This window comes from Psammomys obesus, unplaced genomic scaffold, assembly GCF_907164565.1.
Source record: "Psammomys obesus unplaced genomic scaffold, mPsaObe1.curated_primary_1811, whole genome shotgun sequence".
In the NCBI taxonomy this organism is placed as follows: domain Eukaryota; kingdom Metazoa; phylum Chordata; class Mammalia; order Rodentia; family Muridae; genus Psammomys; species Psammomys obesus.
This window is the reverse complement of record NW_026591598.1, coordinates 18,234,523-18,258,914: the sequence shown is the minus strand read 5'-3', so window position 1 is coordinate 18,258,914 and position 24,392 is coordinate 18,234,523. Positions and strand designations below refer to the sequence as shown.

General features: G+C 52.1%; 1 protein-coding gene across 9 annotated transcripts in view; it reads left to right on the top strand.

Moving 5' to 3' along the window:
- Arhgef10l (Rho guanine nucleotide exchange factor 10 like) overlaps positions 1 to 24,392 on the top strand; it is a 145,821-nt gene that overhangs the window by 55,192 nt on the left and 66,237 nt on the right. For 4 of the 9 annotated variants that reach the window (XM_055610914.1, XM_055610913.1, XM_055610912.1 and 1 more), the window contains 6 exons: positions 45 to 230; positions 897 to 930; positions 16,617 to 16,708; positions 17,639 to 17,722; positions 20,072 to 20,241; positions 23,945 to 24,022. In XM_055610914.1, coding sequence (XP_055466889.1) covers positions 45 to 230; positions 897 to 930; positions 16,617 to 16,708; positions 17,639 to 17,722; positions 20,072 to 20,241; positions 23,945 to 24,022 — 644 coding nt within the window. Of the gene's footprint in view, positions 1 to 44; positions 231 to 896; positions 931 to 16,616; positions 16,709 to 17,638; positions 17,723 to 20,071; positions 20,242 to 23,944; positions 24,023 to 24,392 lie in introns of those variants that run through there. The other 5 variants (XM_055610920.1, XM_055610919.1, XM_055610918.1 and 2 more) reach the window with 2 other exon arrangements.

Sequence of the window (24,392 nt, the reverse complement as noted above, 5' to 3'; positions counted from 1 at the left end):
CACAGACCCAGTCCCACAGCGTGCTAACCCCTCCTCTGTTCTAGGAGATCCACTGGCTCCCAGAGCCCCAGGCCCCTCCCCTGAGGTGGAGGAGGACTCCGGAGAAGCCTTTGAGTTTGATGACAGTGATGATGAAGAGGACACCAACACAGGCGTGGTTGTCCCTGGCCTTGCCCCTGAGAAGGACACAGAGCCCTCGCTGATCTGCTTTGACTCTGTCCCTGGCCCAGGTGAGGTGTTTCTGGGAGTCTCATCCAGGCATGTGGGGGTTGTAGGCAAATCCAGAGAACTAGCAGGGAACCTCCGGCTCCCAGGGTCCCCAGTAAGCAGGAAAGGGAGCCCCTGGGAAGAGGCTGTATCCCGCTTCTCTTGGGAAAGGAATTCCTAGCATTCCTATAACATCTGGCTTACACTCTGGCGGGGGTGGGGGTGGCTAGATGGAGTTGCTTAGCCTGGGTTTCCGCTGGGGCCACAAGCCCAACCTGTAGCCTTCCAGCCATGGCTCCGAAGAACCCATCTGTCTGCTTGGGAGCTAGCACCCCAGGGGTGGGATGGCCCAGTCTTGTTGTAAATGGCAGCTGCTGGGCTCTCAGGACTGTCATCTGGATGACTCTGGGGACTGGATCAGCAGGAACTTCCTGCACACAGGGACTCTTCCCAGAGCTGGGGTTGGCAGGGTGCTAGTTCCGATCCGACCTGAGGTTGGTCCGCGGGGGCCGTGTGGGGCAGGCAGGACAGGTAGGGCGCTTACTCAATAGAGCAGGGGCCTGGGGAAAGGCAGGGCATCCTCCAGGCACCCTGGTTCCTTGGAGGGGCGGGGAAACGGGGTGGGAATAGGCTTAGCTCCTGGGGCCAGCCTCTGCCTGACAGGCTGTCTCCCTTGTCGTTTCCCACAGATCTAGACCCAGCGGCCGTACCTCCTCAGACAGAGTAAGTAACTGGCAGCTCGGCATCCATCGCTTTGCTCACGGGGAAAGGCGTGGAGTGGGACGGGAGCTCGGGACAGGGTGGAATGGTGGCTGGAGAGTACTGTACATTCATTCAGACCCTTCACCTGGATGAGGTCAGTGCTGAGGCTCTCCCTGGTGGCCTGTCGGTTGGGAGGAAGCAGGCCTGGCCCCAGTCCCACACTACCCAGGCTCTCACTATCCAAGTGGCCTCAGTGGACTCACAAACTCTTCTAGCATCTTTGTGTTCCTGATTGAAATGGAAGCGAGAGGAGGCTCACTTCCCCCAGTGGTCCGTGAGAACTAAGTTGCTGTGATATTACTTTTCTTTTTTTAAAATTAAAAAAAATTTACATTGATTTTGTGTGTGTGTGTGTGTGTGTGTGTGTATGTGTGTGTGTGTATGTGTGTGTGTGTGTTTGTTCACATGTGGAGGTCAGAAGATAACTGATGGGAGTCAGTTCTCTCCTTTCACCATGTAGGCCCTGGCTGGGGAATTAATTGAATTCAGGTTATCAGGCTTGGCAAGAAAGGCCCACACCTGCTGAGCCATCTCACTGGCCAGTTTTTATTTTATTTCATTTATTTATCTATCTATCTATCTATCTATCTATCTATCTATCTATCTATCTATCTATCTATTTATTTATTTTTGTGAGAGGGGGAGGAAAAGTTTTCACATAGTCCAGGGTGGCTTTGAACTCACAGGGCAGCAGAAGCTGACCCTGAACTTCTGAGTCTCTTGTTCCTACTCCTGAGCTTACACGCATGTACCGCCATGCCTGGTGCTGGGCGGTGAGAAAAGAATTCTTCTTTTCTTTTTCGGTTGAGACAGGGTCCTGTTTCAGTTGTTCTAATGGCAATCCCCCTACCTCAGTCCCTCAAGTGCTGGCATTACAGGTGTGAGCCACCATACCTGGTTCTGTTCCTGCTTTGTGGTGGTTGGTTGAGACTCTGTGCTCCTTGTGCCTGGGAGCTCCCAGGAAGCAGGACACCTTAGTGGCTGAGGGCAGGAATTCTGGGGCCTTGTGTTAGCCCATCCAAGCAGTAACTTTGGGGCCATATGAAAGCCAAGTCCCTCTGGACTCTGCTTTCCTCCTCTGCAAACTGGACCACTGAGGTTGTGTTTTGTTTTTTTTTTTTTTTTCTGTTCTTAGCTCAACTCATAGCTAGTGGTACTTAATCCGGGTGGCTACTTAAATTTATTATGTTAATTTATGTAGTAAATTACACACACAGCATATTTGTGTGTCTGTGTTTTTGTTTTGTGTCATGACAAGCAAATGGAGGTCAGAGGGCAACTTGCAAGAATGGGTTCTCTTCTACATGGGAGTTGTGGGGATTGAACTCAGGTCCTCAGGTTTGCCTTAACCTGAGCCATTTTGACAGTCCAGGGAAGGTACTTTGAATCACAGTCTCTCTATTCTCAGAGTGACAGAAAGCTTGTGTGGGTATGTGTGTGTGTGCACTCGTGTGTGTTTGGGGGGTGGACAATTAATGGCTAGCAACATCTGGAGCCCGAGTTGAAGTCCTGGCTGTCCTGATGTGATGAGGGGAGAGGAACTCTTGTCTCCCTGGGTGAGTTGAAGGCTAATTATCAGGCAAATGGCCCCAGGTCTCCAGGATAGATGTCCTTGCAGGGGAGGGAGGACCTCACCCACACTCATTGCCCATGTTGAGTGGGTGGACCCTTAGGGTTTCTGCCCGGCTTGGGGTAGGTGAGCAAGCTCAGCTCTGTGATTAGCTGGGCTGGATCAGCATGGTTCCTCTGCATTGCCTAGGGGAATCTGCTCTGTTTGGAATCCCCATGGGAATACCAGGATATTAAGTTGCAGAGAACTTCAGTCAGGGGTCTTGGAGATGTAATAAAATAGAGTAGGGATGGATGTCCAGGGGTCTGGGGTATGATGGGAAGCTGCATCAGGAGGTCTTGCTGAGCATGAGTAGGCTGGGCAGGGTGGGAAAGATGTCTAGCTTGAGAAGGCCCTGGGCAGATGCGTGGGCCTCTCCCAGAGCAGTTTGAACTACAAGAAAGGACACCCCCTCCTGGGGTCTGTCTGCTCCATTTCCTCCCCAGAGCCTGAGCTCAGGGCTGGGACTGTGGTAGCTGTGTTCTTCTAGATCTTTCTGGCGTGCCTTCTCTCTACCTCCTGCTTAGCGCACCTGCTGTATCCTGGGGACATGGTTCCTTAGCTCAGCCTCAGTGATCCCAGCCAGATCATATGTCAGGTCAGTGCTGGACCTCATGCTGAGTCTGAATGGCCCAGTGACCCCATGAGCTGGCTGTGTGCTTAGTATTTCTAGTTCTTGGCTGGTCAGAATGGCTCAGAGTGGGCCACAGCATTGACATGAGGGGCCAGAGTCCCATTTCCCAGTCTCAGCTTTCATTCTGTCCTGCCTCTCTGCCACCTGTAGCCTAGGGATCAGTTGCCCTGAGCATCTTTTCTCAGTGACACTGGGCCCAGTTCTAATGCTCGGTCTAGCTGTGTGAGCTTGGTTTTCTGGGAACCCCTCTGAGGCCGAGTTTCTCTATCAGCTCGATGGAATGATGGGAACTCCTTACCAGTGTCATTAGGTGCAAACAGGGCCGGGGAGGACAGCTTACCTCTCCTAAGTGTGCCTGGAATGTGGCTTCAGATCTGGCTTGTGCAGGGGGTAGGTTTCCAGTGTGAGGGCAGGCTCTGTGTTCTCCATGCCTCAGTCCAAGATGGCAGGTCACATCTGCCACTGGGAAGTAGAAGACAGAGAATGCAGCTGCTCAGATTTCAGTCAAGACCCCAGCCTTGGGATAGTGTTATGCACAATTAGCGTGAGTCCTCCCATGTCGGTGAACCCAGTTTAGAAACTTCCTAGTGGTTTGTCTCCTGGTGATTAGGTTCTATGAAGCTAACATTTTAACTGTCATACTGAGGTCTACCTTGGCTTCAAACCATGACACTGACTCTTTCTCCTCAGTCTGTAGCTGGAGAGTGAGGAGGCAGAAACTGCAGATGGAGAAAGGAGCCATGGACACTACACTTGGTTAGGTACAAGTATAGCCTGGGGTGGAGTTTTCTGGGTAAGAAGTGGTTCTGGTTTCAAGTTGTGGCATTAAAAAAAAAAAACAAAACAAAAAACGTATGCTTGTTGGACATGGTGACACACACGTTTGATCTCAGCATTTTGGAGGTAGGCAGATTTCTCTGAGTTCCAGGACAGCCAGGGGCACACAGGAACACTCCCCTGCAAATCTTGCTATCTACCTACCTGTCTGTCTGTCTATTTGTGGTGTGTGTATTTGGACATATATATGTCACAGCATGTGTGTGCACGTAAGGTGGGAGTCAGTTCTCTACTTCCACCATGTGGGTTCTGGGGATTAAACGCAGATTATCAGGCTTGGCAGCAAAGCACCATTACATGCTGAGCCATCTTTCTGGTCCCAGGTTGTGGCTCTGTTCCTCAATAGCAAGGGGCTGCAGTGCCCAAGCCTCACTTTTTCCATCCGTAAAGTGCAGGCGGCAAACCCTTCTCTTACAGGGAGGGCAGAGTGGGGAGTGTGGGGACACAGTGGTTACCTTGATGGCTGTCTCTCCAGAGCTGCCCTTTGCTGAGGTGGTGCCCTACCATTAGACCATCTGTGCTCTCGTGCTGGGCTATGCCACCCAGACCAGGTCCCCAACCCCCGTGTCTCCTTGACCTGTCTGCACAGTGAGGCTGTGTCACCTGCCTGGTGGGTAGTTGTGAGGAGCTGACAGACAGCCCAGGTGTGTCCGTCAGTTACTGTTGCCTTGATGAAGTCCCCAGGACCAGCTATTTAAAGGAGGGAAGCTTCGTTTTGGCTCATGGTTTCATTTCTAGGCCTGTGGTGAGGCAGGGGCATGATGGCAAGAAAGCATGGGATAGGAAAACGGCGGGTCATTTTATGGCATCCAGGAGCAAGCAAGAGGGAGAGCAAGTGAGCAAGTGTGAGAGAGAGACACACACACAGAGCGAGTGAGAGAGACACACAGAGTGTATGTAAGACACACACGCCCAGAGACAGACAGACAGAGACATTCACCATAAACTCATCAAGATTAAGTCAGGGCTGGGATCTAGCTCAGTGCCCAGCATCCAAGATGCCCTGGGTTTGATCCCTAGAACACCAATAAGTGACATGTTGGCACATACCTGTTGCTCAGGAGATCAGTTGTTCATCTTTGGCTACATAGAAGTTTGAGGTCAGCTTGGGCTGGTGACCCTGTCTCAGAGCCAAAGTGAACACAATGGTTTGAACCAGCGGTGAAGTGAGCACTGGTCATGACCCACCAGCTAGCAACCAAGCTTTGAGCACATGCTCCTTTGATGGTGGGTGGACGGCTGACCTGTGGCTTCTGGCTTGGAGGGCTGCAGGCTTCTCTGTCTCTTCATGCCCTTGCCTAGCTCACTGTGTGGAAGCAGCAGGTTGCCACAGGGCAGAGCACCTGGCGCTGCGGGGAGGCACAAGGGTGACTATAGCATATTTGTTAGTGGCCACTAATGACGCTGATGTAGCTTGTCACGGCAATGGTCTGTTTGCCACACTCCAGGCTCACAGCTGCAGGCCCAGGGGTCTTTCCACCTCTGAAATAGAGACTTGGTCACCCCACCAAGGCTATAGGTATGTAGTATGAGTGCGCGCGCACACATACCACACACACACACACACACACACACACACACACACACACACACACGAGCATGACCACACGCATAAATACATACTTCTCTGAAAAGAGGCTAGAACTGAGGCCTCTTTGGCTGGCAGCCCAGGAGCTCATCACTGAGTCCTTTGCTCCAGGGCCTGTGACTGTGCATCTTGGTGGTCGGGCTTGGCCGGCCCCATTCTGGTGTTTTAGAAGTGTTCCCTGCCCAGAGGTCAGTTCTGAGCTCCTGGGAGAATAGTTTCCTGCTGCTCTGTGATGTTCTGTAGACCCTGCCTGGGGAGCCTCCTCAGTGCCTGGTACCAAAGCCTGGTATATGGCTCTAGGTGATACCCCTTCCCTTGCAATAGGAACTGAGAGAAAGCTCTGGTCTCTCCCTGACCCGGCCCGCAGGTCAGTTGAACAAGACCCTAAGAGAGGGGGTGAGAATGGGATGGGACAAGAGACACGAAGAATGGAGAAAAGACAGAATTCTGATCAAGTCTCAGTTTATTATTCTTTAGGTTACAGCTTATAAAGAGTAAGAATGGGCAGTTCGGGGGGAGGAACTAGTTTCAGTGAAAATCGCAAAGCAGGATATTCTCAAGGAAATTCTAAAAGCGGGAGAAAAGTTCTCAGGTAAGCGGGAGGCAAGTTCTCATGCGGATACCTGCCAAATCTAAACGGCTGAGCACACATCTAAAGAACAAAGAACACCTGTGGTCCAGGGGCGAAAAATCACCATGTCGTGCTGGGGACACTGTGCATTATGGATTCCAAGCAGGCTAGAATCAAGCAGCCATTTTATGGCTCCACACATCTCTTCCCTGACCTCCAGCTCTTATGAAGGTGATGGGGTGTGTCTCCTACCTGCTGGCCAGCTCCTAGGTGGCAGGGGCTCATTCTTGGGGCATTTTAAGTTTTGTTTGTTGCCCAGGCCTTGCCTCAGTCCCCAACACAGGGGAGAGAGGAAGGCAAGCCTTGAAGAGGTGATGGATGGAAGGACCAGGAGGGTTGGAAAGGAGACCTTTGATGTCTCCATGGAAACCAAGAGGACTCTGATGGGGCCCAGGCCAGAGGCCTGTGGGAAGCTGAAAGAGGACTTGAGTGGTTTGAGAGGCCATGCAGCTGGAGCTGCCTCATTAGTGTGTAACTCACACTTTAGGCACTGTCGATCATACCCACTTTGCAGATGGGTATCTGAGGTAACGGAACTCATCTCATTGAGGTAGCTGATGGCAGGGCTGTTCCCTCGAAGTCTGTGGGCTCGGTCAATTCTGGTGGACTTTGGAGCCTGCTCACTCCCAATCTCTTCACTGTAAGTGCAAACTGAGAGAATCAGGGCTGGAGGCACAGCCTTGAGTACACTGTAGAGGCAGGAACAGTGAGCTGAGGAGCACAGCTGTCCACTGTTTCCTAGGACATGGGCCCACACCTCTGCCTGCTGAGCGTAGCGCCTGGACCCCAACCTCCTCGGGGATTGCTTGCTTTTCCTGCCCTCTTTGCCTCTGCCTCAAACACTGCCAGTCGCCTCAGTCTTTTCTAGTAGTTCAGGCTTTGACATCATGACTCCCACTGCCTTCTTGGCCTTCCCCTTCATTTGGACCAGGCATGCTATGATGCCCATTGCTTGGGGTCTGTTACCTGGGCCTGGAGCCTGAGAGAAATCAGGGTCGGGGTGGTAGTGTATTCATGGGAAGGTCTGGGAGACCCATCCTCCCCGCTGGACCAGGACCAAGAGGGTAGAGACTGTGCTTCTGAGCTTCCGGGTGTGGGGAGCATGGGAGCTTTGGAGTCAGGTCCCTCAATCTACAGAGGGAATGCTCAAGGTTTTCCCTATGGCCTCAGACCTTACCTACAGCTCTAGGCAGTGCCGGGGTCCTCTTGAGTTTGAGAGTTCCTGACTCTCCTTTTTGGGTGCTATGCTGCAGGGCAGGGCCTCAGGCCTGACAGAGTCCCTGTGATAGGATTTGGGGGTCAGACTTCTCTTCCCATCAAAGCCTCTCTGTGCCCCTTGCCAGTTGATAAATTAGAAGAACTGATTTTTTTTTTTCCTCTTCTTCCTATTTGAGACAGTCTCTCACTGGTAGCCCTGGCTGACCTAGAACTCTCCACGTAGACCAGGCTAGCCTTGAATTTAGACAGAATCACCTGCCTCTGCCTCCAGAGAGTGGGGTTAAAGGCATGCACTGCCAAGCCTGGCCCATTCTCCCTCTCTTTTTTTTCTGTCCCTGGTTTCAAGGCCTCTTCTGTCCAGATCCCAGGTCCTTTGAGGGTCCCAGGCAAAAGTGATTCAGCTCCTTAGCCTCAACAGGAGGCGGATGTGAGACCTCGGCCATCTATGCTGAGTGGAATGTGACGGTGTCCTCAGGTCCCCACAGCCATGAGACTCAGCCCTGTTTACCTTCCACCCCAGGGCCCAGCGTGGGACTATGTCTTATACTCGAACGGCCGTTATGCTCATGCAGCCCTCAGCGCACATCTCAGCCTGCTTCACAGAAGTACGGTGGCCAAGGAACAGCTCTTCCAGTGCTGCCCGTGTTCCGGTCTCAGAGACCGGGAGCACACACTGTGAGTGGCCAGGGGACTCTCAGCTCGGATCTGATCCTGGCTCCTCTGGGTGGCCTGATGTCATCACAGGGTTGTCATCATAAGACGGAGGCCAGAAGTCAGAGAAGAGAAGATGCCACCCCGCCAGTTTTGGAGGCAGAGGAAGGGGTCCTGAGCCAAGGGGTGAGAGCCACTTCTAGAAGCAAATTGTCCTATGTGGTTCTCAACCTTCCTAATGCCGTGACTCTTTAATACAATTCCTCATGTTGTGCTGACCCCTAACCATAAAACTATGTACATTGCTGCTTCATCACTGTAGTTTTGCTACTGTTTTGAATCGTAATGCAAACATCTGTGTTTTCCGATGGTCTTAGGCCACCTATGTGAAAGGGTTGTTTGACCCCACCCAAAGGGGTTGCGATCCACAGGCTGAGAACCAGCGTTCTAGAGCCTGCCACCTGCCCTGGAAGGCGGAGTGACAGTGGGTCTCATCTTGCGGACAGAGGGGGGGGCACCCGATTGCAGGAGGCAGGCTGCCTGACCTGCACAGGCTCCGGGCTTCTCCAGAGTTCTGTGCACGTCTGGCTCAGAGCTCTGCTCACTGGCTGGGCTCTCTAGCCCTCCACTTCCTTCGTCCCACCCTTCCATCATTCTTTACTGAGTGCCCAGGCTGCGGTGCTGAAATACCGGGTGAGCCGGTGGTATGGGTAACAGCTCCACAGCCAGATAACAACGCCCCGTGTGGAACTGGACTCACTACAGCCCGGCCCAGTGCTAAGAACGTCGCCTTGCTTATCTCATCAGTCCTTAGGACACAAACATTCATGAACAAGCCCTGTCACAATCACATATTACAGATGTGGCAACAGGTACGGGAAGGGGAGAGCACCATCATGGTGTCACAGAATGAGGTGTGCAGAGCTTGGGCCAAACTGAGACAGAGTCTGGAACCTGTGTTCTGAGCGGAACTTGCTTGTGCTTGCTTGTAGTCCCAGGGCTCTGGAGGCGGAGGCGGGGAGCGCCCGGCTGCTCTGTTGGCAGCATGCTGGACGACATAGTGACTTCCAGGTCAGCCTGGGCACTTAGAGCTGTTTCAAAAAGACCCCTCTTTCCTTATTCATCTTTTAATTTATTTTGTACGTGTGTAGGGCGGTGGTGTCGCAGTGTGTATGTGGAGTTCATCAGAGGATAACATACATGGTGGGAGTTGGTTCTCTCTTTCTGTCGTGTGGGTTCCAGCAACTAAACTCAGCTCTTCAGGGTTGGCAGCAACCACTCTTACTGAGTTCACAGTAGCTCCTGGGAATTGATTTCCTTCCTTCCTTTCTATTTCTTTCTGGAGACAAGTTCTAGTAGACCAGGCTAGCCTCAAACTTACTCTGTAGCCAAGGATGACCTTGGACTTCGGATCCTTCTGCCCTCACCTGCCAAATGATAGGATTATAGATGCGAGCTACACCCGGTTCATGTGGTGCCCAGGCTTTATCTTACCAGGCAAATGCTCTACCTGCTGGGCCACATCTCAGCCCCCTGGAATCAGTTCTTAGCATCCCGGCATCATTTTTCTCCTCCTCTGCCACTCTCTCACCCCTCCTTTCACTAAGTCATACATGTCTAGTGGAGGAAAAAATCTAAGTCAGAAGATGGCAGGCCGGGGCCAGCCTTTCATGTGTGCTGTGTGCTGCTGGGCGCTCGCTGCAGCCTGTGGTTCGGTTTTTGTAGAATGATGGTTTATTGCACCTGCTGTTTCATGGCTCACTGATTGTTTTTTTTTAAACCTAATTACACACGGTGAGCATTTTCCCGTGGGAACCTGTGTTCATCAACACCACCCCACATGGTTCTTGTTTCACTGTTGGTGAGGGTATGGTGCCTGCCTGTGTTCCCACTGCTGATCCAGGCCCTCCAGATGTGAGGGAGCCCCCGCAGCAGGCCAGCAGCTGGATTTGGGGTGGTACCTGTGTTTGTGGGATCAGGCTGTGAGAGGTGGCTTTCTGGTGTCCCTGGCGCCCGGTCTCTTTCAAGTTCCGTTGTGGAGGCCGGTATAAAGCAGCCCCTGCTCCCCTGACTCCCCCCTGTTTGGCTCCTCACTGTACCATTCGATAGATCCAGGTGTAGGAGGCACAGGACAGACTGTGCCCTGGAGGCCAGCTCTATTTGAGAGACCTGGCCACGGCGTGGAGAGGTGAGCACATGGTTAGCGGGACACTGTTCCTGGAGTGGCAGAGGGAAGGCCTGAGTTGATGCTCCACAAGCCAGAGCCTAGCAGGCATTGTCACTTACCTCCCTCTTTATCTGCTTTGCAGCAGGAACTGCAGAGGGAGGAATCATGGCCTGTTCCACAGATGTGGAAACTGAGGCACGGAGGCACGCTGAGTGCTTTACTGTGCATTCTTCCTTAATACTCATGGAAGGAGGTGGAGGTGATGATTCACTTTGTTCTACATTTAGTGACTGTCCCTGTGCTGTGGGCCAAATGGCAGAGGCAGGATTTGTCTTCTGGCTGTTGGAACTGGTGTGTGCTGCCTCACCTTTGACCTGTGCATCCTGGGTCTCTACTCTTGCTATTTACTGGAACTAGTAGGATCAGATAGTGATCAGTCCCCAGGGCAGGGCCTCTGGAGCTGGTGTCTTTTAGGAGCTCCTGAGTGATTCTAGTCACTCATATGCTGGCTTGGGATCTTTGATGTTGTTATAAAGAATCCCAGTCGTTCTATTTTACCCAGGAAGACTCAGGAGCCAGATGCTGGGGTGAAAACCTACTACCTCAGAGAGGCAGAGAAAGCACTCAGCTGACCTTCCTATTCAGCTCATGTCCCAGAAGGAAAAGGCCAAAAGCCCCAGGCTAAAGGCTTGCTAGCTCAGCTGACTGCCCAGGAGGAAAAGACCAATAGCTAAAAGCCCAAGAGCTAGAGAGCTAAAGTGCCCTTCTTCTCCATGCTGTCTTAGATACTCTTCTCTCAAAGTCCCTTCTTTCTGTTAATCCCTGTCAGCTGGTTACTTGCTCCACCTCTTGACCTAGGGTTAACTTTATTAAATCCTGTGTACAGAAAGCTCTAGGATTAAATGTGTGTGTGTGTGTTAAGGCTGAGCCACACCATAATCATCTGTTTACAGCAAACAGAATGTTCTTGGATTAAAGGTGTGTGCTAGGGCTGAACCACACCAAACAAAAGACAGGTTTTTACAGTTCACAGTCTCGGGGGCTCACAATGGGATCAAATATTCTGCAACACTGCAGGCCTGACACAGTCTCGTTGTGTGGTGCAGCCTGGCCTTGAACTCACGATCCTCTGGCTTCAGCCTCCCAGGTGCCAGAACTGCAGGCCTGAGCCTGTATGCTCAGTTTCACTTGGTGCTGGGATGGAAACCAGGGCTTCGTGATGCTGGGTAAGCACTCTACCATCTGAGCTACATCCCTGGCATAAGGGCAAGGTGGACTTTGAGGTCTGTTCAGCTTTGCTGGGCAGGCTGGCCAAGAGAACTCCGTGTAACCCCAACACTCAAGGGACAGAGCAGACGGATCCTTCAACTGTATTTATTTATGTGTGTGTATGGACATGCAAGCAATGGAATGTGGAAGTCGGAGGACAACTGGTAGGAGTCGGTTCTCTCTTTCCACTATGTGGGTTCAGGAATGGAACTCAGAGGACCAGTCTTGGTGGCAAGCACTGTTATCTGATGAGCTATTTCACCTGCCCTGAGGCAGAATCATCTTGAGATTGAAGCCAGCCTGGACTATGGAGTGAGTTCCAGGCCAGCCTGGACTATACAGCAAGACACTGTCTTAAAAAAAAAAGAAAGAAAGAAAGAAAGAAAGAAAGAAAGAAAGAAAGAAAGAAAGAAAGAAAGAAAGAAAGAAAAAGGAAGAGAGCCTGGCTGTGGTGGTCCATGCCTTTAATGCTAGCACTTGGGAGGCAGGTGTAGATGAATCTATGTGAGTTAGAGACCAGCCTGGGCTACACAGAGAAACCCAGTCTCAGAAAAACAAACAAAAAGATAAACAAACACATAAACGAACAAAAAAATCCTTTCAACAAGTGTTACTCTGTGACTTTGAGGCTGGCTTGGCCTGTGAGAAAGAGAGGATACATAGGGTCTTAAGGCTTTGTGGGCCTGGAGGCTTGCTGGGAAGCCCGAGGCATGCTGGGAGGCCTTTGGCATCCTGGAATAGCCGAGTGAACTGCTCTTTCTGATTGGCACCCCCTCTCTTGCCTCCTCCCCACTCTTATCCTCAGCGGAACTGGCCTCGCTTGGCAAGTGTAGGCCAGGTGGAGTAACTGTAGTCAGGCCTTGTCTCCTGTGCAAGGCATGAGGCCTCAGGAGTGTGGAAGTGTACATGAAGCCAAGATAATGAGCCTCTCATGGGTGTTTATGATGGTTATTTATTATTTGGCATCTTGGAGGAGGCTCAGGAGTGTTTGCTCACCAGGAAAATGGTCCATTATAGCTGGGCAATGTCAGGGCTGTGGCTTCCCGGCAGCAGCTGGGTTGTCCCTTGTGGGTACAGGCTAGGCAGGAGGGAGGAGGTGCCTTGGGCTTATTATCTGCCATGTTTTCCATGTATGCTAACCCTGAGCCCAAACTTCTGCTAGGTGTGTTACCTCATGAAGGGGGCCCTTTTCCCTCTTGCCTGCCTGGGAACTACCTGGATTTAGTCTATGGGCTGAAGAGCTGGCAGTTGAAGCAAGGCTTTGTAGGAATGGCTGAGGATGGAGCCCAGCAGTGGCATGCTTGCCTGGCAGGTAAAGGCCTGGGTTCCATGCCAGCACTGAATAAGCCAAGCATGTGCACAGCTATCAGCTCTTCATTTAGGAAGTAGAGGCAGGAGGCTCAGGAATATATAGTCATCTTCACTACATGAGTTTGAGGTTAGCCTGGGCTACTGGACTCTCTCTTACCATCCTCAGCCCAAGACAAAACTAAAACAAACAAACAAAAAAAAAGTGTTGCAGGAATATTAGCTTGGTTCAGATCTCAGCTGTGTTCTTTCTTTCTCCATGTCCTGGAGGCTTGGGCAGTGGGTGTGGGCAGGAAGGTGACCCTGTGAATAGATGACCCCTCCCACCCGGCCACGGCTGCAGGGCCAGGACCTGTACGTGCTATTGCCCATGCTCTGGTAGCACGGCCAGGAGGCTCATTCTTTAGCCTCCCTGCATGTAGTGTGCTCCTGGGACTTCCAGGTTCCTCTAAAGCTACTTGACCTCACCCAGGAACGCCTGGCCCCACCTCGAGCTCAACTTCAAAGTTTACACGGGATCTGCCGTTAGCAATGTTGTAACAGCCTTTGAGCTGGCTGCCAGGCTTTCTCCTGGGCAGCATCGGTCTGGCTTACCGTGGGGCAGCACCTGGGTGTTTAGCATAGCGCTGGCATCAATGCCTGGCACATGTAAGATGTGGGGTTGTACTTCCTTCACAGAGAAGGAAGTCAAGAAGGAGAGAGAAGAGGGAAGAGGAAGGAAGGTGTGTTCTCTCTCCAGCTCTGGACCCTCGGTACTGAGTTCCTACTGCGCTTGGGGCTGAAGGTGTGGGGCAGGCAGGGCAGAGCATGTCATCACTGTCTGTGAGAGGGGAGAGGGGGCACACAGGGCCTTTGGGCTCTGTGGGATGGAGGCATGCAGAGTGGCCTTCTGCTCTCCTGGAACTGCCTGCCTGTGTGAACGGCTCTTTCGGATTGAACACTCTGGCTTTCCTCCCCATCCTTTCTCCTCTGCGTTGGTGGGGCGGCCAAGCTTGGCAAATGCTGGCCGGGTGGTATTGCTGTAGCCAGGCTTTGTCTCCAGTGCGAGGCGTGAGGCCTCAGGATGCAGAAACAAAGGATGAAGCTAAGATCAGGGCAGTAGGAGACTGAGAGTCTGCCAGGGCCACTTTCTTATCTATGGAGGGTTGTATCTTGTGAACTGTTAGGGTGGAAGGGGGCAGGGGCTGCTGGTGGTTTGCTTTCTAAGGGTATTGGTTGATCTAATGGGTCTCTGTGTCATCACCTAATCTCCTCCCAAAAGACCTCATTTCCTCCTACTGTCTCCTTTTCCGTGAACATTTCAAACTGTGGGCTTTGACAGGACTGCTAACCAGGGCTCAGTGCTGGAGACTCAGCCTGTGCCTGCAATTCTATACTGAGTGCTGTTTCTCACCTTCCTTATAAAAAAACTATGGTTAAACAGGCGTCCCAGTCTAGATTACTATTGCTGTGATAAAACAACCACAACCGAAAACAGCATGGTTCATAGTTCATCCCTGAAGGAAGTCAGGACAGGAGCTCAAACATGTCAGGAACCGGAGGCAGGAGCTGAGGCAGAGGCCTCAGAGGAGTGCTGCTTACTGGCTCGCTTCTTTTCATTATGGATCTGCATAACAGTGACCACTGAGAACCACATGACACAGCCAGTACTGGGCTGTGAAATCTCCTCTGCCAACACCATCACCCCAAAACTCTGCAGTTTAGCTTCTGGCAGATTTTTTTTTTTGGACAAAGGCAAAAAGCAGCCACTATTTTTGCTAAAGTATCACAAGAATGGTCACTAGGCGGCTTACTGATATTCTTTCCCTCTGTGGCTTTCTGTGCTGGGACCCCACTGTTCCCTTGATTCTCAGAACCACTGTCTGTGCTCCTGCTAGGATGGCCCAGGAAGCCCCACTTGAAATGTTCAACTGTATTTCCAGTCCCAAAGTCCCAGATGCCTTTTCTGCCAACAAGCGGCATGGCCAGGCCTATCACAGCAAGACTCCGGTCCCTGTTCCCAACCTCTGTCTTAGTCACTGTTCCTTGTGTGACCATGACCGAGGCCAGACTTACAAAAGAAAGCATTTAGTTGGGGGCTTGCTAACAGTTTCAGAAGGTGTGTCTGGTATAGTCACGGCAGGAGCATGGCAGCGTGCAGGCAGGTGCTGGAGCAGTGACTGAGGGCTACATCCTGATCCATAGGCTGGAACAAAGAAAGAAACTTGGCCTGGCATGGCTCTTGAAACCTCAGAGGCCACCCCCTAGTGATATACCTCCTTCAACAAGGCCACACCCCCTAATGCTTCCCTGACAGCTCATCAACTGGGGACCAAGCATGCAACTATATGAACCTATGTCGGCCATGCTTGTTCAAGGCACCCCAACAGGTCGGGTAGGTAGGGCCTTTGTGACGGAGTGGGGCCGATGTGTGGGTGAAGAGCTGAATGCAGGCCTCAGCTTTAAAAGTGTTAACAATTTTTTATTATTTATTTGTATATGAACTTGTGTGTGTGCATGCTTTTGAGTATGTCTGTCTATCTGAGGATGTAAGGAGGTTGGAGCTTTCCTTCCACTGTGTGGGTCCTGGGAATCAAACTCAGGCCCTCAGACTTGGTGGCAAGCCTCTTTGCCTACTGAGCCATCCCACCCGCCCTCCACCTCAGCTTTTGAATAGTGGGAGAACACGGTCCTCACACATGCAGACCAGTGTTTAGCTGTCCTCTAATTAGCCCAGTGATCCGAGAGAGCCACTGAGGGAACCTGTTTCCCAGCCCAGAGACTGGGATAAAATTCCCTGTTTTCCAAATCCCCATCTTTTTTCACCTGAGAATCCAACCTGAGACACACAGTGTGTAAAATAGATATATGTACCATGTATGTAGCAACGGCAGATCGTTAAGATGCTTATTTTAAAACAGTTCCTTGGCACATGTATGATTTTGCCATTTGTTAGAGACAAAAACAAATTTGCATACCAATGAGGTGTGCGCAAGCTTGTCTAATTGTTCATAAAGGCTTACATCTCTGGCAAATGTGTGCAGCAGCGCACAGGGCGGCTGTTTCTCACAGTGGGTCGGCCGTTTCGATTTTATAATCATCAGTGCCGAGACCGCCCCTCTGTTTCATAACGATACCCTGCACAAAGCAGCAGAAGGATTTTAAAGCCATTTCAGGCACTGCTAAAAGATTATCCCAGGTCAAAATTCATACCACGGTTCTTATTCAAATGGAATTCAACTCAGAAATCTTTAAAATCGAACATTCGAACGTAATCCGATCCCAAAGACAGAATGGTTTGATACTTCTGTGCCGAGGAATGAGGGTAGGAGTAAAAGAAGCTTTTCTTTCCATAATAAGAGCAGAGGACTCTATGTCCAGGAAAAACATTGCAATTCATTATATTAACAATTTTTTAAAAAGATTTATTTATTTATTATGTATACAATGTCCTGCCTGCATGTGTGCCTGCACGCCAGAAGAGGGCACCAGATCTCACTATATATGGTTATGAGCCACCCTGTGGTTGTTGGGAATTGAACTCAGGACCGTTAGAAGGGCAGTCAGTGCTCTTAACCTCTGAGCTACCTCTCCACCCCACATTAACAGTCTTGAACCAGAGCCAAGGTTTACTTCTTTTTTGAAGGTTAGCCAGCTTAGATGACCCTAGAGCCTAACCACTAAGCTATCCTCCACAGCCACCAGCCTTCCAGTATGGTGAGGAGGCTGAAGTTTCACTGAGTTATCTCTCTGCAGGGTACCTGCTGTGGTCAGCAATGGGGATGCTGTGGGCACAGCTCTCTCTGGGGTCCGGCACTCCAGCTGGAAGCGGAAGAGCTCACGTCGCAGTAAGTTGCTCCCCCCCAACCCTGGTAGAACCAAGATGGTCTCTTAGTCTCCAGGCCAAGAGCTGGTGTGTGTGTTTGAGAGCCAAGGGGGCATACATATTTTACAGGGTTGCCACAGACTTGGTGGCTATCTGTAGTGGGCTGCCCACTCTGTGCTCACCAGAACCCTAGATCCTTAATCCAGCTGTCTACCTGTTATCAGAGGCCAGCAAGAGGCTAGTAAGATAGATACTTACTATCTGAGTGACTGAGATAGATACTCGGGGAAGAGAATCAGGGAGGAGGTGGCTCCCACACAGTAGAGAGGGGTGGGCGGCTTCTGTAAGAGCCAGGGTCCAGAGGACGAAGCCCCTAGTAGCTCAAGTTAGAGTGCTGCATTTAGGTGAAGCAGCTCCCTAGCTCCCCCAAGTGAGTGATATGATCACATTTGTGGCTCATCAGTTCAGGGGATGGGTGAGAGAAAGAGACAAAGGAAAAGAGGCCGGACCAGTGAGGACTGGCATAACCATCCAGGAGAGGCGGTCAGAATGGTGATGCTGAAGAGGGTGATCAGTCTGGACCCATTGGAGAGCGGGATGCATGGGAAGAAGAGGAGTTGAGGGACGAAGCCTGGCTAGCCTCTGGATGCTGCAGGACTCAGAAAGGCACCCCTTAGAGGTTAGAGCCTCTTCAGGAGGCTCAGCTCAGGCTAGATTTCCCCAACCCCCACTGTGCCCATCCTGGGGCTTCTCTGCAGGTGCTGTGGCCAGGGTGGAGGTCTGTAGGCAGGCAGGGAGGCAAGGTGGGGTCTGTGGAGTGTGCGGAGAAGGCCAGTGGCTCAGAGGAAAGCAGTGACTTATATCCGAGACGATGGAAGTCTGGACATATGGATGGCTGCCAGCTGGTTGGTCCACATGCCACCCAGGTGACCTTTGTCCCCTCTGTTACCAGTCGACCGATTCACTTTTCCCGCCCTGGAGGAAGATGTGATCTATGACGACGTCCCCTGTGAGAGCCCAGACGCCCATCAGCCCGGTATGACCTCTCTGGCTCTCTTCCTTGCCTTTCTCTGGGTCAGGGAGGGAGCGCTGGGATAGGAGGGTCTCCTCACCTTCCACACCCTGCCGACACACAAGCAGAGATTCGACAAAACCTCAGGTCTGGGTGAACCGGGCAGGGCAGCGTTTGTGGTCTTGGGTGGGATAGCACTAAGCTGTGAGTCCCTGAAGGTCATCTCTCCTTCCCAAGCCTCGATCGGCGCCAGGGAAAATGAGTCAGCTGTGTAGGCTTCTCAGGGCAGGGGTGGAAGCCGACAGGCTGTTAGGCCTGCAGGGTCACACGGAGTTGATGGAAGAGGGCCAGGTGGTGGTGGTGAGGGGTTGAGCCACATTAAGCTGGGCTGCACACACACATACTCTATTTTATGCACACACACACACTCACACATGCACAAGTGGCACACACACAGTGTGTTCAGGGCTGAGGATCAGAACCCGAGTCTGTGCCTGCTGACACTCTACCCCTGGGCTATATCTCTGACTGTTGGTGTTTTGAGACAGGGTCTTGCCATGTAGCCGAGGCTGGCCTTGAATTTATCTTCCGCCACCAGCCCCTGAAGTCAGCTGGGATTACAGGCAGGCACCCTTGCTCCAGGCTGATTCTTCACGAGTCGCCATGGGATCTGTGGTTGGGGGTGTTATGCCTTCATTTTGCAGATGAGGCGTCTGTAGAGGCCAGGCTGGGATTCAAGTACAGCGCTCCGTCCCTACCCAGGGAGGATCTGAATGGCTTTCTTTTCTTTTCTTTTGACATTTTATGCTCCTGCAGAGTCAACTCCTCGAGATAGGCAGGGTACAGCTTGTACCGTTTGCATCAGAGAGGCCAAGCTACCAGCCGCAGATCACACAGCTAGGATTTGAACATATGATGACCTTCCCTCCCACTCCTCTTTACTACACTGCTCTGTCAGTTTCCAGGGAGGATCCCTACCTAGTTGGAAAACATCACCCATGCTTTTGAGGAGCCCTTAGTCTAATGGGGCAGCAGTAACCATCCTTGGACAGTACACAGTACCAATGTGAGCAAACAGACAATAGCAGACCCAGAGGGCCTATGACAACCTCCAGTCTCCTGTCCCAAGAAAAGGGACAGGTGGGCCAGGGATGTGTATGCCACCTAAGCAGATCTGGGCTGGGCATGGATCATATTTTCCTGATTGCAGCCCACCTGGATCCTGGGGGAGGTGGCTGATGGGGCAGAGGTTCATAGGGATGTGTCCCAGAGCTGGGCAGTCTCTCACATTGATTTCTCACCTGAATAAATCAAGCAGCTGATGACCCTGCCCTGGTCTTCTCTGTCCTCAGGTGTCGCTGTGGGTCTTCCTTTAAGGATTGCCTGCAGGAGCTGGGGCCTGTCTCCCCAGGCAATAGCTGTAGGGGTATCCAATGTAGAAATAGCTCACCCAGCTCCTTCTTCAAGGTCATAGCCAGTGTGGCCTGCTGCTCTGTCCCCGGAGATGTTAGTCACTAACATCTTGGCTTAAAAATAACCTCCCCATGTCTGGAGGTGAAGGGCTTGCCACCAAGCAGGAGGATTTAAGTTTGATCCCCAGAACCCACATAAAAATGCTGGGCGTGATAATCCCACAGCTAGAAAGGCAGTAGAGCCCTCAGGCTTGCTGGCCAGCTAGCCTGGTTGAATAGGCAATCCTCAGGTCCCTGTGGGAGAGCCACACTCAAAAAACAAGCTAGACAGCTCCCGAGGGATGACCCTCTCACCCCCATGAGTGTCCAGATGGGTTCTAGAGAGAGGACACTCAACTCATTGTTCCCAAGTCTCAGTCTAAAGCATTTCCTGCTGTCTTGGAAAATGAGCATTCCTTCTGGACTCTAGGCCAGGTGCGCCCCCTCCTGGACCTTTGCAGACCGCATGGACCATATGGACCAGAGGGGAGGGATGTGGCTTTAAGGAAGTCCAGCCCCTTCCTGTGTCTTCCCATTGATGCAGTAGAACTCTCCAGTGACCCAGGAGCATGCCAGGGCTCCACCTGGACTTGACTCCGAGGTTTCCTCCCGTCCCCCCTCCCCCCATAAAAAGCCAAAGAAGGCAAGATTGAGCTCCCTGCTCTCAGAAGAATGTGTTAAGAGGGAATTAACGAGCCTTCCCACGTCGGGCATATTTCTTTTGGGTTCCTGTTTTCTCAGGCCCGTCTCTTGCAGAGATGTGGGGGACAGGCTGGCATTGCCTCCGCGGAAACAGAACCGAGTCTGGGGCCAGACCAGCACACCTGCTCCGTCCTCCCTCCCTCTGTTATGGCGTACCCACTGGGGTTCCAGCTCTGGGTGACTGGGGCCTGTGGCTCACCATATTGTCCCCGGCCGGCAGGGGCAGATCGGGGTCTACTTTATGAGGATGTGCATCGAGCCGGAGCGCCTCGGGAGGCCGAGGACCTAGGCTGGAGCTCCAGCGAGTTTGAGAGCTACAGCGAGGACTCTGGGGAGGAGAGCAAACCGGAGGCAGAGCCCGCCAAACACCGAGGGTCCTTCCAGCCCAAGGTGAGGAGCCCCGGGGGAGCCTTTCTGAGGGTCTGGGCACCCAGACTCCTTCAGGAAGGGATGCGGGTAGTGAGGGCCAGGCACTAGACCCTCGCCTGGAGACCATCAGTTTCTAATTATTATATGGCAAGTGATGAACAAGATCGCTGGGTCATGCTGAGTCAGGAGGTGACCTTCGATCCGCTGGCTGGCCATGGAGGACCTGGAGTGGAGGCAGTCACTCCCCCGGTCTCCTGCGTCTCTGTGCAGACTAAGTCAAGTCGCTCATGATGTTCATAGGCTCAGACTGGTTTTCAGAATTCTTCTCGACACAGCGGTCCACGAAGCCCAGCCAGATGATTAGAGCTGATAGGTGGCTCATTCAGCTTGACTTTCCTGTCCCGCCAGGCACCTCCTCAGACCCACAACAGTCCCATTTGCCCTGGGGAGTGGACAGGTGAAGAAGGCAGGAGACTGCAGCAGAGCTGCTCTGACAACTATTCGCTTTCCAGCTGTCTCTGCCTCGTGCAGCCTTTCTCTTGCCTGTCTCACGAGGAGCCACTGCAGTGGACAGCTGGCTCTTCTCCTGCGCTGTCCCACTTCCTCTCATGTTCCATGCTGAGGCTGAGATTCAGTGGGCGGAGCTTAAGGAGGTGACCAGGGGGGCTCCCTTTAAACATGGGGGGGGGGTGTGGAGCACAGGCTGGCCAGGGTTAGTGGCTAGCTCCAGCTGCTCCCACAGGCTTCCTGGGAAGGCTCACAAGATTCCCATCCTTTTCTGGGTTTCAGGAGCCCCCATAGGAGAGACGTGCTGGCTAGAATATTTCGGAAAGCTTTTACTCAGCCTTGTGGTGGACCCCAGATTTCTCAGGATAGGCTATGGGGGTGGTCTTAACACTCACTGACCACAAAGCAGAATTCTGAAGACCCTTCTGAGCATCGTCCTAGGTCATGGGTGAAATATTTTGGGACCAAGAAGACCTGACCGAGGTGTGGGGACCCTTGTGGTCTAAGAGGAGATGCTGGATATGACATAGTTTGTTAAAACTGCTGACAAGGACTAGGGGTGTGGCACATTTGGTAGAGAGCTTCCTGAGTATGCCCAGCACCTCATAAACTGGTGGGGTATACCTGTAATGCCAGTGCTAGGCTGGGGAAACTCAAGATTGAAGTTCAAGGTTGGAGGCTAGCCTGGGCTACATGAGACCCTATCTTAAAAAAAAAAAAACAGATTAAAACACCCGCCCAGCAGCATGCCTGACATATGTGGGGACCAATGGGGCAAGCCTGAGGACTTGCAAAACCAGGTGAGAGTTGGGTTAGGACTCTTGAAGCCCAAGAAGATGACCCTGATGCCTGCAAGGCTGGAGAGACAGCCCAGGCAGGCTTGCGATTGTTTTCTGTTTTCAGAGGGGTATCACATGCTCCCTTAGAGAAGTGGTGCTGTACCACAGGCGCCCCCCCACCGCCAACTCCCTGAATCACCTCTCCATAGAGATCAGGGTATTCCATGCTCTGCTGCTCTGGGTGGTGACAAGTAGACTCTTATACCTTGGACATGCTGTGGTCCTTTGGTCCTTTGTCATCACCTAGGGACACTCCAACCTTTTCTTCCTTCTCTTTTTTCTTCTCCTTCTCCTCCTCCTCCTCCTCTTCCTCCTCCTCCTCCTCCTTCTTTTTGAGATAGGATTTCTCTGTGTAGGTAGTCCTGGCTGGCCCTGAACTCAGGGATCCACCTGCCTCTGCCTCCCTAGTGCAGGGATTAGAAGTGTGAGCCATCACTGCCTGGCTCACTCCTACCTTCTTTCCGGGGACCTGAGAGGGAGCTGCAGGAACCTCTGAGTGAGAGAATGGAGGCGATGGAAGACTTGTGCTACCCAAAAGCAAGCCTTAGCCTTAGGGAACTAGTTGATGTCACAGATGCCAGGGGTCAGCTCCCTGGGAACTCCGACTTGCAGTTTGGAGTTTTTTAACCCTCTGACTTCAGGGGGTGCAGGTGGCCCACCAGCTTTGAGGAGTGCTGGAGTGGGCCTCAGCTATTGGATCTGTGGCCTGTTGGGGACTTGTGCCCCTTAACAAACTCCCTCTGGGACAGAGGCTGGATAGGGCTTTGTACTCTTCCTCAGCAAAGTCCCATAGAGCAGTTCAAGGGGGTTTTAACAGGAGGGCCTTTCTTCTATCCGTCTGCTAAGGCCCCCGTGCTCCCTGTTGGCTGTTGGGAGGGTGTATGTGGCTTCTCCTTCCTGCCCTCTCTGCCTAGGGATGCTGCTAAGCACTGGCTGTGGGGCTTTACTCTCCTGAGCTGCTGGGCACCTGCGCTCTGCCTGGCATGGCACCGCTGTGTGTGTCAGGGCCACAGGGCTTGCACATGCGCCGTGCCTGCCATGTGTGCTGCAGGGCTCTGCATGGGCAGGCATCCGGGGAACTATTTTATTCTATTTTAACTGGAGCCCTAGCACCAAGCTAGCTAGTGGAGTACCTCCTCTAAGATGCCCAGGCCGATGAACTCTAGCCCAAACACTTGATCGAAGGGTCCTTCTCAGCAGCCTCTGACTCAGGTGTGAGCAGCTACCTTGAGCTCTATTCCCCTAGTGACTGTTCTATTGGCCACCACGGTCAACAGATGTTTGCTGGGTGTGAGGTAGGCTGTAGTGAGATCCTGTCTGTCTGCCCATGTCCTCTTCATAACCAGTCATGATGACCCAGCTAGGGCAGTCTGGGAAGGGTGGCCATATCACTGAGGCTCCCATGCTGGCCTCAGTCTCATTCTGATCAGCTCAGCCAGTGACCTTAGACCATAATGCTTCCCTATTCTTTGACCCTTAGAGGTAAGGATCTAGAAGGCCAAGGGACTTGATGGTTTCGCTCTACAGCTGAGCAGGGCTCAGGATAGATCCCACCATGCTGGGAGTGAGTAGTCAGTGCTGCTGACAGTAAAAGTTTCACTTTCATGAGGGAAGCTCAGAGAGGTTAGGTGACATGGCAGGGGTCACACAGCACAGCCACTGAGTGGCAAGGCCAGGACTCAGCTTCATATATGGGTAAGAAGACCTTATCCATCTGTCTGTCTGCTCCCTACTCATCCCTCCTCCATCCATTGATCCGTCCACCCATTTAACAAATTCAGAGGACGTATTAAGAGATGGGATGCTGTGAGTCTCATCTTTGAATCTTTTACTAAGCTCTGGACCATACATGGGATGTCCAGGTAATGTTGACAGCCATCCGAGAGGCTGGATGTCCAGAACTTCTCATGGTTACTTTACCATTGAGAAACTATGACCTCAGAGAGGTCCAGAGATTTCCCTGGCTCATAAGTGGGAGCCAGGACTTGTGTGTTGCCTGGAGAGTCCCTGCTTCATCTTTCTGTTGGTCTGTCTGTCCAGAAGTGGATAGTGTCTCTATCATCTGTGTGCTTCATCACAATCCCCCGGGGCTTGCACAGGCCATGTTTTTAAATGTCTGCTTCTTCTGTCTAGCCATTCTCCAGACAGCACGTAAACTGGCCACCCACAATCCATGCTTCCATGCCGTGGCCCATCCCTTCTTTCCTCTCTCTCTCTCCTCTTCCTTTCTCCCTCCTTTCTTCCCTTCCCCTCTCCCTCCCTCTCCCTCTTTTTCCTCCCTTCCATTCACTCACCTTTTCCTCCAGGGGAACGCTGGGGTCAGCTTGGGCTAGCTTGTCTGCATTACAAATACACGTCCAATGGTTTTACTTTGCTAGCAACTGGCTGACCAGGGTGAGGGTTTTCACACTGTGGAGACACCAAGAAACAGGGCTTGTATCACCAAGAGCCAGCTGGTAAGTATTTATTAGCTCAACACTGCCTCTGGATATCCAGCTGTCTACCCATCATCCATTTGCCCAGCTATAGCCATCCACTCAATTGTAGCCAGTTGCTCATTTATTTGCCCATCCATCCTTCCATCCATCCATCTACCCATCCATCTACCCACCCACCCATCTACCCACCCACCCATCTACCCACCCACTCACCCATCCATCCACCCACCATCCACCCATCCATCCATCCACCATCCACCCACCCCTGTACACATTCATGGATCTATGTATCTCTGTGTTGTCCACTCATCTGTCCAGCAATCATCTAGCTACTTATCCCTTTTTCTAGGCATTTGTCCATGTATCTATTCATTGTCCCCACTGTGTC